General features: G+C 35.5%; 1 protein-coding gene across 1 annotated transcript in view; it reads right to left on the bottom strand.

The window, feature by feature from the left end:
• Nucleotides 1-20,831, bottom strand: part of LOC124364733 (G-protein coupled receptor 52) — a 127,005-nt gene that overhangs the window by 25,849 nt on the left and 80,325 nt on the right. The window contains exon 2 of the mRNA XM_046820438.1: nucleotides 10,392-10,587. Coding sequence (XP_046676394.1) covers nucleotides 10,392-10,524 — 133 coding nt within the window. The 5' untranslated portion in view covers nucleotides 10,525-10,587. The remainder of the gene's footprint in view (nucleotides 1-10,391; nucleotides 10,588-20,831) is intronic.

Here is a 20,831-nt window from a genome sequence, read left to right as displayed (position 1 = left end):
CTTCAGCTGAAACATCAAAGAAGGTTTAGAAGTGTGAACAGCTGTTTAATTTCAGTTAAATTTGTATTGTGAAACATAAATACTATCATTAGTTTTTCAAATTCTAAAGTGTTCCTCCAACAAATAATTTCATAAAAAGAATTAGCCGAATTGGATCAGCCGTTCTCAAGATTAGCGCTTAGCAACACATTATTATCATTAGTAATGAAGAGAGAGAAGTTGTCACGTCCGCAATAGTCCTTAAGTTACACATTCTTTCCGGTCACTCTCTGTGATCTCCCAACTATGTCAGCTACCAAACATCCTCATTGATTACCAGTGCCTTGTAATGCAAACTTATTGTTAGTTTGAGTGGCTCCAGCACAGCGTCACAAACGGTCTCGAACTAGTTCACACTTAACGAATTATGTTCAGAATGTGCGACTACGTGAAAAATAAATCGAGTCACTGAGTTGAAGTTGATGAAAATTGTGTAATTTGGCGCTTCTATAAACAAAAATTTGCTTACATTCCTTGGCTTAATAATTGAGAATTACTTGCATGCGATAAGGATGAGAGGGGTAGGAGAAAATTTTAATATTGACAATATTCGGTCTAACTTTTTGTATTTAGTCTATCTTTCTACCTCAAAATTTACATTACATTCAAGTAACCTCCAGGACGTAAGTTCTTTCAGTAATTCATTTAAGAACAGATAAAATTTGAGCTCACGGCATACATTATGCTAATAAAACACTGAACATTGTCAGATTGAAAGTTACGCAATTTCAATCAATCTCATCTCAATGAAGGGGTCAAATTTTGAAAACCTCTCACTCAAAACATAAATCTTTAGAGCGCGAAACATCAAACGTAGTAAAATAATCGTTGACTTAATATGTAAAAGCAGGCTTACTCTAGGTACAATGAAATGCATTAAAGGTAACGTAGAGTGTTAACAGGGCGGGCGTGTCAAGCTATGAAACACTTCACCACCGGTGGTTTTTGTTCACCGTTTACTCAACAGGTAGCAGCACATAATGGACTGTTGTTTCCTTCCGAATAATCAATGTTTTTATTGTTGATAAGATATTAGTACTTGTAATTATGGCAGCAGAAGTTCACCTTACGATTACCAGACTGCTTTACACTATTCGAATTTTATTTTTAATTATTTTATTTTAACAAACTAAGCATGATGATCTTCTTTTTCTTGTATTTAAATTGATTGTTATCAGATAGGAAACTGAATAGTAATTACTTGTTAGTCAGCTGATGTTTAGAGGATATATTAAACAGAGTCAGTTTAAGCCCCCTCACACCACGTTTTAAATTTCAGAAAAATATATTTATTACCACATAGACGAACCACTACGCCAACCCGAAAAGGTCCATCAAATTAAAGTACACAATAACATAAATTTTATAATAATCTATGAGAGGATATTTCATCCAAAGCTAAAACAAGTTGCTACTAGAAACGTTGTACTCACTCAAAAAGTAAACTAAATTATTACATATATCACGAAATATTAAACATGTTATGTTGAAACTAAATACTATAAGTTTAATTCAGTTTATGAAAATTGAAGAGAACTTTAACTTAAAAAAAGATTTATTTATTTACAAATTGCCTCACATAACCTAGACTTACTGCCGTACAATATTCATATGGATGCAAAGTCCATTCTCTTTTACGTCAGAGATGCTACTAAAATATTACCAATCATTATGCCCTGTGGATATACGAGGGTCGTCCATAAAGTAACCGCCGTTTGGGCGTGGCGCGATAAGTAGTGGGGGTAGCGCCGCTATTCTCACATCGGTGTGCGCAGCCGTTCAGTACGCTTCTAGCTGTGCAAGGGAGAGCATCGTGCGATCGCGCGTTCTTTTGGTACAACGTAAAAACATGAGCGCCGTGATAGAAAATCCCGCCACGTGTGAAGTGCGTGGTGTAATAAGATTTCTGTGGTCGAAAAGTTACACAGCAGCTGAAATTCATCGTGAATTGAGTGCGGTGTATGGCCCAAACATTATGAGCGAAGGTGTAGTCCGTCAATGCAATGGGGTCATACCGCTTCGCCAAGCAAGCCGAAGAAAGCTCGCCAATCTTTTTCAGCGAGAAAATTGATGGCTACAGTTTTTTGGGACGCTAAGGGCATCTTGCTCGTTGAATTTATGGAGCGTGGTACGACCATTACAGCTGCAGCTTACTGTGAAACCTTAAAACGGCTACGACGAGCGATTCAAAACAAGCGTCGTGGTCTTCTGACATCTGGTGTTGTGTTTGTCCATGACAACGCCGGCCCTCATACAGCTCAAAGAACTACAGAACGTTTGAAAAAGTTCAAATGGGACGTTTTTGACCACCCCCCCCCCCCCCTACAGCCCGGATTTGGCTCCCAGTGATTTCCATCTTTTCCCGTAAATGAAGCGGTGGCTTGCATCTCAGAGGTTTGCGAGTGATGAAGAGCTTCAAAACGCTGTAACATGTTGGCTACGTTCTCAGGCGGCAGATTTTTTTAAAGACGGAATTTAAAAAACTGTTAAAAGATATGATAAGTGCTTGAATTTGTATGGTGAATATTTATAAAAGTAGAGAAAAGCTGCAGTTTTAACATTTATATAATAAATTTTTTTTTATCTCAACTAGTTTATTTTTTATTTCAAAACGGAGGTTACTTTGTTGACGACCCTCGTATAAACAATGAGACAAAAAATACATTCTTACAGTCCCCAGGTACAGCTCGCCAGCCTACTGAGTGTTAGGCTTCAATCATAACCTGCCAAATTCCACGGATGAACCTGCACTATTCTTTTCCATGCACAAATTATTCTTTGTAGAAATGAAAGTTCATGCAACATTTTAAATTAACAGATGGAATCTTTCTTGGGATACCTTGCGAATAGTTGAGCTACGCAAACGCTCAGCCAAATCATGTAGAAATACATGCTCATTATCAAACATGATGTTGCCTATAGACTGAAAGTTACAAGCAAAATTTCAAGTCTACGAATTATTTCGTCTTAAGATATCCAGCGGAACAGACACACAGACAGATAGTCAGACAGAATAGTAATTTTACACAAACCTTAGTAATAGCTAAGTAAAATTTACAAAATTTAAAGTGTACATACTAAATTTACTCTTGAGATATCAACCTAACCATAAACTTTGCTAAAGATGAGCTTAATTCCATGATCATCCACCATAATCTCTATTATAAGTCTAGGTTACCTATATAGAAACAAACCGATACAAGGGGGGGAGGACTAGTCAAAACTCAACGAAAGTCTTGAAAAACACATAAAGTACCCTCATTACATGTGCTTCATACATGTTCAAATGACTGTACTCGTTGTTTACAAATTTCTTTATTCTACAATTTCCTCAGCACTATCAGGATTACCCATAAGACCGATGTAACAATTTCTGCAAAGGTTCAACCACACCCCATGGAGTAACATGGTAACTCGATGTTGCTTATACAGAAATAAAACTGCATGTATAATTTCAAGTTTATATGTCAGTTCCTTCAAGAGATATCGTGGGGACAGACAGAAATGAAATTCTCCACCTTTCGAGCGATAGACCTCGATAATACTCAGTTATTATTTGTAAAAAATATTATGCTTCTTATTTACATAACATGGAGTGCAGTCAGGTGCAAATATAGCGAGTCTTGTACAGCCTGACATAGTCTAATACAACCGGCCATAGTGACTGATCTGGAATTCTGGAAAAGGTGTGGAAACAGGTCAATGAAACTAGTTTTCAGACTTTAAACATTTATTATGATCATTGTAATATTGACTTCGGAAGTTCGTGCAGACATTATAAGTAGCTTTAATTACTGACTCTTACATCTCAGAGGTAATTCTACAAGGGATTAATAATTAATATGTCTGTCTGTAGTTTCATACAGGCCACGAATTTTGTCCAGGCTAATCACTAATGATTAAAGATTTCATGTACAACTGTTCAAACGCATTGTCACATAATGAAGTTGTGTAAAAATTTGTCAATTAAATTTAGTCTCATCCTAATTAACAAATCGATTCAAGGCTTGAATCGTTTAAAATGCGAAATATTATTTTTTTTTTAACTGCATTAAATGTCTTTCGAGTTTCAAAGTTGAATAATTTCCTTATTCCTCTGATTATATTTTGTTTAAGGTTATTATATATTTACTATTTATATTTCTTTCACCAAATGATACAGTTACCAAAAACCGTATTAAAACTATTATAAAACAGTTACTCCTTAACGCCTAAAACCAATTACGACCTAATTTAATTAGAAATAAAAGGACTTATAATGTGATTAAGTTCTAATATTATTAAACACAAATCCTGTTTAATACTTTGGGTTTCCTAAATTTTCGGCATATATTATAATTAACAATACTTAATAATAATTCAAGGATACATATAGAAAATGTTTGAAACATTTTCACAACGCCTTTACCAAATATTCTTAAATACTGAATCATATGTTTATTTTTAAACTTTTCTTTTTTTTCAGTTTATACTTTAATTTATAAATTTGGAAATTTAAGCCAACCCCACCTTTATTGGAGAATTTCTTCGTATAAGTCCTGTTCATTTACTGAATTTACATTCTCTAAAATTAAGTTGTTAATTAACTGTAAGATAATTATATCTTGAATAATCATTCATGAATCTAAATTTCTTATTTTAGTAGAAATTTTAACATCAAACGTGAATTCTCTTTCAATAAATGGCATGTTGTTATGATTTTTTTTTACTTGACCTTGTGTTTAAGTAAGTCAATTCATGGTTTTGCACTTGATCATTTTGTAACAAAACTCGTTATAAGATCACAATCATGTTATAATCAGTAATTTGACAGCAAAACGTGTCAGACATATCACGGGCATAGTCGGAGAGGCTATCAAATAGGCCATCCGAACTGCATGGTTCTGTAGATATGGATCTGGTCAGATGAACTCAAAATCCGAAAAGTACGGACACGCAATCAACTACTAAATCCTAATATATATATATATATATATATATATATATATATATATATATATATATAGGTATATAGATATTTGTCTCGGGGCTAAATAGAAAATTCGAACTTTGCATTAGGAATATAACTAAAAGAGGTTCATAACCTAAAATAAAAATTACTCGAAATTTAGCTTAAACTCTGGCCCTCTTAATCTTGAGCACTGAAAAGTGGGTACGTGACGCATGATGTATAAATATTTAAGTTTTTAAATATTTTATAGGTCCCTATCGTATTACGTGACAAGTGCTTTTACTAGAAAGCTATGAATTTCAACTTTGTAGTTCCTGTAAAATAGTCTAAAATAGTCAGGGGTTACTGAAATCGTGGGAGCTAATCAATCAAAGTCACAGAATGTTGCACAGAAATTATGGGCGAATCCAAGTGTATATGGATAAAAGTTACATGATAAAATAGATCACACTTATGTATATTAAAAAAACCTAAATATAATTTTATTCACATTTAATTAATACATTATAAATAAGCAGTGTAAATTTGAGATAGCCACTTTTAATACTTAAAATTAAGCCAAGAAATTATTACTGAAAGGTGTAAAAATTATAATTACGGAACTTGGACCTCAATTGGATAATTGTATGTTTAAGATAGGCAATTCCCTGTTATTAATGTTAGATATCTTCCGATATAATTCAATTAATTTTTACTCACACTACCTAAGCCTTTTAATTCGATACCTAGCTTTCGTTTCTCGGTAGAGACTTATTGCAACGCCTTAGGACATTGTTCTCCCCATGTAAAAATCTAGAAATCCTCTAGATTGAAGTATAAAACTAGATAGCAGTGACTGATAGTCTATATTAAACTAAACAACTATCGACTTTTGGTTGCATGTTTCCTTCCGCTCGTCAATACAACTTGGACATCGCCTTAAATTGTACAGGTCAACAACTCCTTTGTGTTGAAGTGTAAAACTAGATAGCAGTGACTGATAGTATATATTAAACTAAACAACTATCGACTTTTGGTTGCATGTTTCCTTCCGCTCGCCAATACAACTTGGACATCGCGTTACATTGTAGAGGTCAACAACTTTTTTGTGTTGAAGTGTAAAACTAGACAGGAGTGACTGATAGTCTATATTAAACTAAACAACTATCTACTTTTGGTTGCATCTTTCCTTCCGCTTGTCAATACAACTTGGACATCGCCTAAAATTCTAGAGGTCAATAACTGCTCTGTGATGAAGTATGAAACTAGATAGGAATGACTGATAGTCTATATTAAACTAAACAACTATCGACTTTTGGTTGCATGTTTCCTTCCGCTTGTCAATACAACTTGGACATCGCCTAAAATTCTAGAGGTCAATAACTGCTCTGTGATGAAGTATGAAACTAGATAGGAATGACTGATAGTCTATATTAAACTAAACAACTATCGACTTTTGGTTGCATGTTTCCTTCCGCTTGTCAATACAACTTGGTCATCGCCTAAAATTCTAGAGGTCAATAACTGCTCTGTGATGAAGTATGAAACTAGATAGGAATGACTGATAGTCTATATTAAACTAAACAACTATCGACTTTTGGTTGCATGTTTCCTTCCGCTCGTCAATACAACTTGGTCATCGCCTAAAATTCTAGAGGTCAATAACTGCTCTGTGATGAAGTATGAAACTAGATAGGAATGACTGATAGTCTATATTAAACTAAACAACTATCGACTTTTGGTTGCATGTTTCCTTCCGCTCGTCAATACAACTTGGTCATCGCCTAAAATTCTAGAGGTCAATAACTGCTCTGTGATGAAGTATGAAACTAGATAGGAATGACTGATAGTCTATATTAAACTAAACAATTATCGACTTTTGGTTGCATGTTTCCTTCCGCTCGTCAATACAACTTGGTCATCGCCTAAAATTCTAGAGGTCAATAACTGCTCTGTGATGAAGTATGAAACTAGATAGGAATGACTGATAGTCTATATTAAACTAAACAACTATCGACTTTTGGTTGCATGTTTCCTTCCGCTTGTCAATACAACTTGGTCATCGCCTAAAATTCTAGAGGTCAATAACTGCTCTGTGATGAAGTATGAAACTAGATAGGAATGACTGATAGTCTATATTAAACTAAACAACTATCGACTTTTGGTTGCATGTTTCCTTCCGCTTGTCAATACAACTTGGTCATCGCCTAAAATTCTAGAGGTCAATAACTGCTCTGTGATGAAGTATGAAACTAGATAGGAATGACTGATAGTCTATATTAAACTAAACAACTATCGACTTTTGGTTGCATGTTTCCTTCCGCTTGTCAATACAACTTGGACATCGCCTTAAATTGTAGAGGTCAACAACTCCTTTGTGTTGAAGTGTAAAACTAGATAGCAGTGACTGATAGTCTATATTAAACTAAACAACTATCGACTTTTGGTTGCATGTTTCCTTCCGCTCGCCAATACAACTTGGACATCGCGTTAAATTGTAGAGGTCAACAACTTCTTTGTGTTGAAGTGTAAAAACTAGACAGGAGTGACTGATAGTCTATATTAAACTAAACAACTATCTACTTTTGGTTGCATGTTTCCTTCCGCTTGTCAATACAACTTGGACATCGCCTAAAATTCTAGAGGTCAATAACTGCTCTGTGATGAAGTATGAAACTAGATAGGAATGACTGATAGTCTATATTAAACTAAACAACTATCGACTTTTGGTTGCATGTTTCCTTCCGCTCGCCAATACAACTTGGACATCGCGTTAAATTGTAGAGGTCAACAACTTCTTTGTGTTGAAGTGTAAAACTAGACAGGAGTGACTGATAGTCTATATTAAACTAAACAACTATCTACTTTTGGTTGCATGTTTCCTTCCGCTTGTCAATACAACTTGGTCATCGCCTAAAATTCTAGAGGTCAATAACTGCTCTGTGATGAAGTATGAAACTAGATAGGAATGACTGATAGTCTATATTAAACTAAACAACTATCGACTTTTGGTTGCATGTTTCCTTCCGCACATCAATACAACTAGGACACGCCCATAAACCCACCCCCGTCATACAATCAGTTACCTGTCACCAGTATTTGTCTTCCCGCCAAATAACATACTTGCAGTACACACGCGATCATCTGCTTAGTAATCCAAATAATTGGCGTTTCTTTCACATCGGAGGCCTCTCAAAAAGATAACTGGCAAGGCAAGTTATGATATTAATTTTATAGATAACTTTTTCGTAACTTATTGTGATAATAAATGAATAAAACTAATCTTTGTAAATTCTTTTCTCTAAACAAATTGTAATTACTTTCAATATACTGTAAGGGATCTACAAAGAATCCTAGCAGTACTTCGTCCATTTTGCAGATTTAAAAAAAATTAGTTTTTAATCATTTTACTTGATTATTCTACAATGTAATAAATGTGCAGAATGTATATTTGTTTAATAAATTATACATGATACAAAACAATAACTTACCAGAAACGCATTTTTCAAAATTTCTTTATCCATGAGAGGTAAATACAAAAATAGTAAACATTCATCAAGTTACTTTAGATGACAGTATAGTTTAACGTGAGCAACCACACCAAATTTATTACAACAAACATGTAAAATTTTTACAAATTGATGTTTTTTATAAAAAAATACACATTTATTCAACATTACTAGAGAGCGTCACACTATTCAGGAATGGCATTAAGTAGAAAATCATTGATAGAAACATGTAAAGAATAATACAAATATTTACGAACAAATACTACAAGTATAAATTCAAATGCGATCCAGTCCCTCGACAATAAACTGCGTACTTAGTTGTTATTTACAACTACTTTACATACAGGAGCTAGGCAAGTTCAATCCCACTCACTGGGTATCGTTCTATATACTTAGTGAAGTACTGCATTACTGTTCAATTCAACTGTATGAGAAAGGTTGATTGTTTGTGATCATCTTGGTATGGAACAAGTGAAATTTTCATTACATTTTATGTTTAAAAATAATGAATTTTTTGTGGGGTTTCATACAGATATTCTTGATGTCTATGTGAACGGCGGAAGAGGAGAAGTTTCATCTTTGAATATAGTCACAGTATCAGTAAATAAAATATCCTGGAAGTTTTCATAATTTAGTTTTTTATTAGAATATGAGTTTAGAATATGAGGTAGGCTCTTCTTAGCCTTATCTTACTGTCTATATGAGTTCGATGCATTGCGAGAAGAAAAGTAATTTAAAAAATAGTTGGTTACGAGCGGGATATGTTTCGGAAGCTTCTAAATCTGTTCCTAATCTTAATTTTGAACAAAAGCAATCTACAACCATTAAAATAATGGGGAATTTACTGTTAAATAAATAATACATATAGAATGCAACAGAGATACGTTTTCAAGGAAACATTATAACCTCAGACCGTATATTTTGCTGTAACTCTGGAGCTCTGCAACACTCTATGAAAGAACAACAAATCACCCACAGTTCAACGAGCTGAAAGAGTAGATATGGGAAGTTTCCGACGCACATTTGGCTAAACGAGCTCCGGAAACTTTCAGACCATTCAGGAGGGATATTTTACCTAAGCAGTATCCATTGTTGCATAAGTAGATCCTGTCTAGACAAAGATGGTATATTGAAAATGGAAACAAACCATATACGTATTAAACGTTTGTAAATAATGTTTATGTACAAATCAAATAGAAAATTCCACGTAAACTGAGAATCAGGATGTACAAAGAATAAAAAACTAATCAAATCAAAGCATGGCGATGCACTCGCCAAAGTCTAACTAACAATAGATTAAGTTGTAGATCAAAGACATGACTGACTAATGCTTCAACATTGTGCGTGTTTAAAACCTTATGCCTTAAGGCTTTTTTCACTACTTAAGGAAAAGATACATCCAATCCTCAAAACGTGTTCTGTTTTTTATCATTCAACAATGACAAATGTCCGCAAAGCTGTTAATCTTTCAAATCATCCATAATAATACTTAATAAACTTTAACCAAACAAATAAAAGAACTAATTATTTTGTACACAAATTTTCAAAGATGACTTATTATCTACATATTTTCCATTCTTAGAAGAATAAAGGGAAAATGAACAATACACAAATATTAAGTTTTGGGAATTGTAAGCAACCCTTGATTTTTAAAGCTTTTGAGGTTTATGTTTACGAGGCAAATCGAGTTTGATGATTTCTGCTTGTTTACTCAATAGCAATAACAGGTAAATTTGAGTACTTTTTAGCAGTACTTCGCCAGGATGTCGTTGAAATAACATCTATAACAATGAAACCTTGCTGCGCCAATCACGGTCTGGCGTACTTCTGCCTTGTACTATTGCATATAATTGACATTAAATTATAGTATAACAGGCAATATGTTGTAATTAAACCTATACTAGACAAAGTACCTCTGGCATAGATGAATGTTGCAATGAGAAGCACGTTGGCCAGGATAATGGCGACTGCCATGGTGAAGATGATGGCGGCCTGCGTGAGAGCCTCCAGTGTGAAGTAGTGGTCGTGATCACTGAGAATGATCATAGCGACTGGGGGCCGCCCGGCAGCCCCTTCCCACCATCGCTACCGCCGCATCAGCCCTTCCACCTGTAACACACAGTCTGTGATAGTCTATGTCGTTATTACTGAAAATGATCATAGCGACTGGGGGCCGCCCGGCAGCCCCTTCCCACCATCGCTACCACCGCATTAGCCCTTCCACCTTTAACACACACTCTGTGATTGTCTATGTCGTGATCACTGAGAATGATCATAGCGACTGGGGGCCGCCCGGCAGCCCCTTCCCACCATCGCTACCCCCGTATCAGCCCTTCCACCTGTAACACACAGTCTGTGATAGTCTATGTCGTTATTACTGAAAATGATCATAGCGACTAGGGTCCGCCCGGCAGCCCCTTCCCACCATCGCTACCACCGCATTAGCCCTTCCACCTTTAACACACACTCTGTGATTGTCTATGTCGTGATCACTGAGAATGATCATAGCGACTGGGGGCCGCCCGGCAGCCCCTTCCCACCATCGCTACCCCCGTATCAGCCCTTCCACCTGTAACACACAGTCTGTGATAGTCTATGTCGTTATTACTGAAAATGATCATAGCGACTAGGGTCCGCCCGGCAGCCCCTTCCCACCATCGCTACCGCCGCATCAGCCCTTCCACCTGTAACACACGGTCTGTGATAGTCTATGTCGTTATTACTGAAAATGATCATAGCGACTAGGGTCCGCCCGGCAGCCCCTTCCCACCATCGCTACCGCCGCATCAGCCCTTCCACCTGTAACACACAGTCTGTGATAGTCTATGTCGTTATTACTGAAAATGATCATAGCGACTAGGGTCCGCCCGGCAGCCCCTTCCCACCATCGCTACCGCCGCATCAGCCCTTCCACCTGTAACACACGGTCTGTGATTGTCTATGTCGTGATCACTGAGAACGATCATAGCGACTGGGGGCCGCCCGGCAGCCCCTTCCCACCATCGCTACCGCCGCATCAGCCCTTCCACCTGTAACACACGGTATGTGATTGTCTATATCGTGATCACTGAGAACGATCATAGCGACTGGGGGCCGCCCGGCAGCCCCTTCCTACCATCGCTACCGCTACCGCCGCATCAGCCCTTCCACCTGTAACACACGGTCTGTAATAGTCTACAGAGAACATTATAGGTCACCGCTCGGCCACATCGCACGTACCTTTTAAGTGCTGCACACACTCCGCTGCTAACATTTACGACCCTTTTATAATTCCACACAATTCCCAACAGCTATTTCCCAAGTTTTTAAATTGATGTTGTTCTCATATAATGAGTTTACTTTCGTCAGAATAGAAGATTTGGTAGTTTTGTTTAATATTCAAGCACAAAACGAGACCATAGAACCAAACGAAGCAGTGGTTGAACGACTGTTGACAACATTAAAACACGGGTAATGTTCCAGCCCGGGACAAATTTGTTTGCGATGCGGATGGTTTACGAGGTCCAGCCAATCGGCGAGGTGCGGCGCGGCGGTATAACTGCCAGGGGCAATGTACACAGCCAATCACCTCCCCAATCACGCAGCCACAAACATTACAATACTGTACTTACTAACTAGTTTACACTACATAGTCTCAATGTTTCCTCCAGTTACGTAATTACCGTTAAAGTATAGTGGTTTTAACAATTTTATATATTTTACCATACTATGAATAATTTGGCTGATCGTGAGCGAAGCATGAAAAACACTCTCTTCTGTCTGTCTGTTCAGACAGTATCTTGTCCTACAGACTTGAGACTTTGCACAAAGGTTCATTTCCGTACGGGCAACATCGCAGTTTGATGATGGTGTATGTCCTTCCATGGCTGGTCATTAGCTAAGAATGATATCTCGAGAGTAAACTTGAAATCTCGCATATTTTGGTGTTAGAAAAAGTAGAGGCAAAATTTCTCCTCTGTGAGATTATCTGCATTTCTAGCTGTTGTTCCGATTTATATTTAAGAAAGGATTGTGCTTTGATTTTTTTCAAATATAATTTTTATTTTTTTAAATTTTTTATCAAACTTGATTTCTACACAGACAAGAATGATTTCGATAAAAGAGCACGTCACATGGGATTTTGTCGAGTATCATTGAAGCATATCATACAGAAGGTTGTAAACATGTCTATTTTGTCTTCCAGGAAGCTGTAAAAATTTAATTTCTGTCTTATTGTGTGTTTGTTTCACCACAGGAGGTCCGCAGATTTAAATAAGCTATAGATTTAAAATTTTGCATGCAATTTAAAAACTGATGGATAGTTTTGGACTCATAAGCGTACATAGCAAGAAGAAAGGGAGTAACTATCGTTTATATTTCCCATACTCTTATCAATTCAAAATATACATCAATAACAATTTATTTCTTTTCAAGAACTTTAGGAATGTATTTGATCATCTCCCTTGCGTTCAACTCCCACAACACCTTTACTGCGACATAGAATTAATAAAAACAAATTTTATCAATTTCATCATTCATCTTGCCATCACTCCATAGTAATTTCGGATTTTGCCAGCGTGACAGGTCCATTTAATATAGTGGTAGTGGATGATAACATATACAATTCTAAATAATAGGTAATTGATTCAAATTCGTATTAATTTAGATAATTTGGAGTTTGAAGTAAAATTTAATTAACTGTAATATTTATACTTCATAAGGAATTTGCAAGCAGCTACCGTCCTCAAATTTGTATATTAATACTAAGTGAATAGTTATGTGCACAATCACACAAGTGCTTAAATTACAGTTCTCAATCAGATAAAGTTCTTAATCCGTAAATAGGTTCTTGTGTAATGAAATAAATATTTACATAGGTACATGCACAACTAGATAAGTTCATAACTTTTTAAGATAAAAATGATTGAAATGTATAGAGAGATACGTGGGAGTTTAATAAATGTCTGATTGGTTACATGCAAATATATGTTTAATTGGGTAACATCCTACCCATATCAAAATCATATCAAGTACCTTTCATGTTCTTCTGAAGTCGTTACATAATCTCAGTGAACCAGTATATTAAATGTTAACAGGGAGATATTTTGCAGAAAAGGAATAATTATATATTTTAATGCATGGTATATATGCTATGCTAGAGTATCCGTATTATTAAACATATACATTTCTGAATTAAACTACAAAATGTTAAGTATTTTTTTAACGTACTCATAAATTTAATATTGTGTATTGCAATAACAAATATGTACAATGCTGCGTATTAAACTTTAAGATTTAAGTTTACAGTTTATAGTTACAGTTTAAAATGTCTCATCTACAAGTGGTAAAAATACTGAACAACTTATGACTTTTTGATTACATCTCAGGGTCGTACAAAGGGATGACAGGAAGGGGGGATAGCTGCCACGAGCCCTTATTCCCTAAGGCGAGGAAACGTTTAGTGCCAGTTCTGAGTTGATTGTTAAACTGTGGAAACAATAATATGAACGTCTAGCTCAAGAGATTCATTTAAATAATTGGAAATTTAAGTAAAATGGATTTACTTATTTATTTTTATTTACTTACTACAACCCAATGTATTCTTGAAAAACTAAAAACTCCTATTAAAAGTAATATATCTTTGATATATTAAGTTAATATAACTTAGTTTTTAAATTTATCAAATAAGGTAATTGTGATAATGTTTTATTATTTAGTAATTAATTTAGTATTTATGTCAAGTTTAAAACGCCTTTTTAACTTATAGGATCTCAAAACAGTACGTCAAAATGCTTCAAAATTAGTTGTAAGAAGTTTTAATGTACCGCTAAAACATTTAAAATTAGAATTAAAATGCCCTGTTTTATGAGGATAAAATACAATTCGATATTTAGAGAAACAATTAACATATTAATTTATATGCTGCGGTCCCACATTTCTTATTAGTCTTATTAGTTCTTATTAGCGTTTCTTAAAAGCTTTTGACTTATAAATTGTTCAAAATTACATTGACTTTCATAAATATAACTTACCAAAAGATTGAAATTTGTATTGAAATACAGTAAAATTTTATTTAATCTACGTTACTAAGTACGATTTATGGTCAAACAGTAGATTTGTACATTTTATTAGACACATAGATTCAATATTTACAGTTAATCTTCTTAACTGAAAGCTATATAAAAGGACACAACTTAGTTTTTCGTGAAACCGTTGGAGATGTCTCCTAAAGCCCGGTACATGCGAGCCAACTTGGTAGCTCGTCAACTAGCAACTTGGTAGCTCGTCAACTAGCAACTTGGTAGCTCGTAAACTAGCAACTTGGTAGCTCGTCAACTGGTAACTTGGTAGGCTCGTCAACTAGCAACTTGGTAACTCGTCAACTAGCAACCTGGTAGCTCGTCAACTAACAACTTGGTAGCTCGTCAACTAGCAACTTGGTAGCTCGTCAACTAGCAACTTGGTAGCTCGTCAACTGGCAACTTGGTAGGCTCGTCAACTAGCAACTTGGTAACTCGTCAACTAGCAACCTGGTAGCTCGTCAACTGGCAACTTGGTAGCTCGTCAACTGGTAACTTGGTAGGCTCGTCAACTAGCAACTTGGTAACTCGTCAAATAGCAACCTGGTAGCTCGTCAACTGGCAACTTGGTAGCTCGTCAATTAGCAACTTGGTGGACAGACAGCCAAATTGCCCTGTTATCTCCCGCCTTTCAATGAGTTCCTTGTTTACACAGGAAATTGTTTAATAGTCGGGCGGCCAATAGATCAGCAGTGACTAAATTTCTTAAAATGTTTAATAAAATAAAACTGCTAAATATATTTACCTAAAGATAAGTTTAAAGTTACAAGTGAGAGCATTATTAACTGTTTACTATATTATTCAAAACAACACTTGTTATCACATCTTACTGTAACATCATTCTTCCCACCCCAGAAAGTGACATAGTGATTAAGGTATTTGGTCTTCACCGACAACGTAAGGAGCGAGAGGCAACTGGAGTTAGTTTGGATGTGTCTGTTGACTCATTATTTATTGTCTGGTCCAGGATCTTCGTCGGATTTTCAAGATCTTCGCCCGAGTCATTTGATAGTTCAAGTGAAACTTGTTGGTCTTGATGTGGAGAACTAGAGTCTTCCACCTCTAGGTCTTCAAATTCACATTGGTCTTGTTTTGCGGTTATAACCGCTTCAGGTTCTGGGGCAAAATCCCTTATCGACACAGTTTTCTCTCATATGGGAGTCTGGCATGAGCATAACCAGGATTTGCCTGTATTAATTGTACCTCTTCTACTCTTTTTATGAGTATTGAATCTTCTTCTGAATAACGCCTGGATTATACAGTAATAGATCTACAGTTAAGAGTAAGGTTCTCAAACAAGCGTAGTGGTTTAGCAGCCACACACTTTCAATGGAGGTTCCATTATCACCAAATGAAACTTCAACACTCGAATGTTCTTTGAAAATGTCGCCCCTTGAGACAAAATCCGCACCCAATCTATCAAGAATAAGAATTTTAGCTTTATGGTACACACATGCCCTGATTTTTATGTCTGCCAGACAGAAGGTTTAAGTGGTAGGTTGATAAGATGTGGATGCCATTGTTATACTAAATTTTTATGGAAAAAATGTTATTATTCTCCTGCCTACCTCGGAAACCATTACTAATAAATGTATCCAAACTGCCAATATCGACTTGTGCATCAGTTTGTATCCCATTAACTTCACGTGTTATGGTTGATTTTGATACAGGTTTAGGAGAAGCAGCACAACTAGCCGGTTTAAACACTTAAAGAATTTTGAGACTTTAGTTTATTCCACGGTAAAGGTTTTTTCCTGATCTAAAAACATAAAATGCCCCCTTTAACCACAAGTATGGCAAACATGATTAGCTGCTGGACACTCACACTGCATATACCTTTTACTTGAACCACAGAAATAACACTTCCAAGATGTAGCTAGTAAAACTCCTCGTCACTATTCGAGGATTGATTACTTTTGACCGATATTTGATCGGTCGCTTTGAAATTGTGAATGGAGTTTCGATACAGAGTGTCGATTAACGTAGGATTCTAATTTACACTGAGTTAATTCCAAAATTCGAGCTTTCTCATAAGCTTCATGCAAAGATAATGTTTCGTTCTCTAAAAGCCTTTGCCTTTTGACAGAAGAAAGTAAACCCGGAATAAATACATCCGGAATATAATCATTTTTATTTTGTTTAGCAGTTACTTGAAAAAATGTATGGTTACTTAAATCTTTTAAGGTTTGCATATACTTATCTATCGATCCTTCTGATTTCTGACAACGAGTAGCTAGAAGATGTCTGGAATATATTTCTTATTTAGAATGGACATAAAGTTCTTTTGATGTCTTAATATTATAATGCTTCAATAGCTTCATCGAATGTTAAAATCCCAGAAATTTATTTGTAAACAGATGGACTGGTATGATTAACAAGTAAACGTAGTTTTACCTTCTCATCTTTTGCATAAGTACGCACTCCTCTAATAAGTTACACAGTTTTTTATGACAGTGCAGCCATTGTTCTTCTTTATATTTATTTTCAGGCTCTACATCAAATCTATTAGGTTTAAAATGTTTTTCAAAAACCATTAAAAAGTTTATTAAATTATAGTGAGTTAAAAAATAATAAATAAGTTTACCTAAAAATAGATTTTAAGTTGCAGGTTAGAGCATTATTAACTGTGTACTGTAATATATTAAACAACACAGGTTAATAAAACCATTATATCATTTTTAATAGCGTGAGACTATTTGCGCATGCGCATTGCTACTTATGGGCCACACATCCAATAACAAATAACACTCTACGTGTTAGCAGTTGTTTTTCCGGTATAGTTTAGTTTTAATTTATTGGAAATTGTGTATCATGAGTAATAACAATCATCCTCCTAGCAATGATGACACTTCAGCTACTGAACATCAGCAAGAATCTGAGTTATCAAAGCAATTTGATAGTAAACACTATTGATAAATGATTTCAAAAGCCATCGTTTTTAAATTCTCGATTCTTGTAGTTCCATAAAGGACGTTTAACTAACAACCTGGCCACTGAGCGACGACGTTGCCCGCGTTCACTGAGCTTAAGAGAAAAATCGATCGTCAGCCGTGATAGTTTAGTTTAGGTGGCACTAGAAAAGGAAGCGGCAAAAGGGTTAAAATATCATACGATACACTTTTCACATGGCAATTAACACAGTAAACTAAGTTAAATCAGCAAACGAAATAAAGGCCTGGGTAACAACATATTTTGTGTGTATAAGTCGTTGGATGACTCTCATTATTATTTGGTATATGACGGTTGATTATAAGTACGTCAAGCTAAAAATATATCACCTGTGAAAATTGCTATTCAACCCAGTTTTTCCAATATCCTCTTGATTTGATCACAACCAAAACTAGCGCGGTTTCTATTTGTTATGGGAAATTCCTCTGTCCGTTTCACGAAAAACTAGGTTGCGTGCTTATACCATGCAGATTGGATCTCCGTCTATTTTTTTCCATTTCACAATGAATTTTTAGAAAAAATACGAACTAAACAATTTGTAAATGGAGATGAAAGAGCTCATCATAACGAAAACCTCTGTTTTGTATATGTTCATTAAAATATTGTTAAAAGCAGCATATTCAAATTTATAACTGTTTGCATAGTTATGATATCAAATTTAGTTTCGGTATAGCTGTATTTTATTTTACCTAACGATTAAACGATTCCAACTGGAATTTCTACTATCCGCTATTTATACTTCCAATGCGAATTCAGTTAGTGGGGAGCGACTCCCATGTCTTCCGTTGGCAATACTATTGTACAATACTTACCATCCTGCATTTATGATTCGTGGTTTGTTTCTGTTCCATTCTACTGGGTTGAATTTTGTGGAGCAAATAACCTTAGAGACCTTCACTGTATTGTAGAGGTAAGGCTGTGGCTGGGATATCTAACCGATAGGTCACAGGTTCAATTACCGGGGAGATCAATAAAAATTTGCAAATGGATTCGGACTCTTATCCATTAAAAACGTTTTGGACATTCGGTTAAAAACTTTTTTGAACGTTGAAAGAATCGCTTAAGTCCCCCATAATAAGCATTATTATTAGGATGAAAGACTTCTCGGTTAGTATTGAAAGTACTCTTGTAATACTTAGTGGGTAGAGGAATATCACAGAGGCTGAGGGTGGCAGCACTGACCCGGGACCAACACACGTCACGAGCTGAAACGCAAACAGCGGATTTTGGAAATTGTGCCAATTTGTGAAGTGCTGAAGGGATTTGAATAAAACATGAAGCCCGTGTGACGCTGGCGACTAATCAGCTTAGGTGGGCTGGAGTGTGGGCGGAGGGGGTAAGTTGGTATCCGGTGGGGAGGGGAGAAGGACGCCTGGTCACCCTCTGATAATTATCAGATAAAACACTGTTGGACCTTTAAATCTTTTAAAACAGCCACACTGTGAAAACACAGCCTGTTACCATTGATTCCTGCTTTTGCAACAGGCGGTGTAAGAGATTCTAGCTTTTACATCCTCAGAATGTACATGATGAAAATAGGGGAATTTATAATTATTAGGGGATAATATAAAAAGCGATAGTGTGAAAAGACTACAGATTTATGTAAACAACAATAGTTATAATATAATATGTGCATATCTATTGTGACCTGAATTGTTTAATTTCGATTTAATAATTAGTGTTTTAGCGCATGTTTTAGTGATAGTTTGCAGGAAGTGGTTATACCATGATTTTTGGGATTTCTGCCATTTACAACACTTTTCTACAGTTTGCTTATTTTTACCTAGATTGTAGTTATGGGTTTGGTTATCCTTCTGAGGAGATCAGATCAGCCAACGATATAGACCTGAAGTATAGATTTCTCATGTAAATAATAAAATAGAACATAATATGCATAAAAGATACCTTATTTATTTTTATAATTCGTTTGAAGGATTCGAGTGTATTTTTTAGTTCTGTTTTTAACATTAAATTTTTTCACAAATTTGCCCGATTAATACAATGCAAGTATAAAGCATACGGTGCATGCATATAATGCAAGTATACAGTTAATTTTATTTGTTTTTAATAATGATTATACTTAATTTTTTATATAGTTTCACTTTGTTTAGTTATTTCTAAGCAATATTAAAATCGTTCATACTTGGTATACTGTTACATGTAAACAGAATCTGAACTGGTATACCAACTGATGTCATTTCTCCGTGTAAACTATAGGATGGATAGGAGTGCTCTTTCACAAACCACTTAGGAGATGATGGTTAGACTTGGTATACTGTTACATGTAAACAGAATCTGAACTGGTATACCAACTGATGTCATTTCTCCGTGTAAACTATAGGATGGATAGGAGTGCTCTTTCACAAACCACTTAGGAGATGATGGTTAGACTTGGTATACTGTTACATGTAAACAGAATCTGAACTGGTATACCAACTGATGTCATTTCTCCGTGTAAACTATAGGATGGATAGGAGTGCTCTTTCACAAACCACTTAGGAGATGATGGTTAGACTTGGTATACTGTTACATGTAAACAGAATCTGAACTGGTATACCAACTGATGTCATTTCTCCGTGTAAACTATAGGATGGATAGGAGTGCTCTTTCACAAACCACTTAGGAGATGATGGTTAGACTTGGTATACTGTTACATGTAAACAGAATCTGAACTGGTATACCAACTGATGTCATTTCTCCGTGTAAACTATAGGATGGATAGGAGTGCTCTTTCACAAACCACTTAGGACATGATGGTTAGACTCAAAGGAAGCTTAGGCTTGAGGGACGTACGCTTCCATTGCCCATTTCTTCAAGATCACAATAACTTGGTCTGAGACTACCACATTAGAGTGTGAACATTCCTCCTCATTTTCTTTTCTGTTACACAGTATCTCACTTTTTCCTATCCATTCGGAATATTTTTCACTCCTGAATCATAGACAAGACATGTATGTTTAACTACACAAAGCGCAGTGTCTCACTGGGTGGGACGTGTCGCATTACTAGTGAATTGTTTTGACGAGTTTCTATCTTTAGTGATTGTCTTAGTGAGGTCGGGTTGTCTTTGACACTAGGATTTCCAACTTCTTGTCCAATGGATCATAATAAAGCAGAATTGTGATTTGGGAATAAATTGATCATGAATAAAATAATCATGGTAGTTATATTTATACTTTGTAATGAATCTTTACAACATTTCAATGAAAGAGTGTAACTTTAAATATTACCGAAATTCGATCGAAGTTCCTCTTAAAGTATTATTGAACATTTAATTAATATTTGACATAAGATTAAGTTTATTTATTGATAAAATACTCGTACATTGTACTTCACTGTAAAAAT

The sequence above is a fragment of the Homalodisca vitripennis genome, chromosome 1 (assembly GCF_021130785.1).
Source record: "Homalodisca vitripennis isolate AUS2020 chromosome 1, UT_GWSS_2.1, whole genome shotgun sequence".
In the NCBI taxonomy this organism is placed as follows: Eukaryota; Metazoa; Arthropoda; class Insecta; order Hemiptera; family Cicadellidae; genus Homalodisca; species Homalodisca vitripennis.
This window is presented reverse-complemented; position numbering and strand designations above follow the sequence as displayed.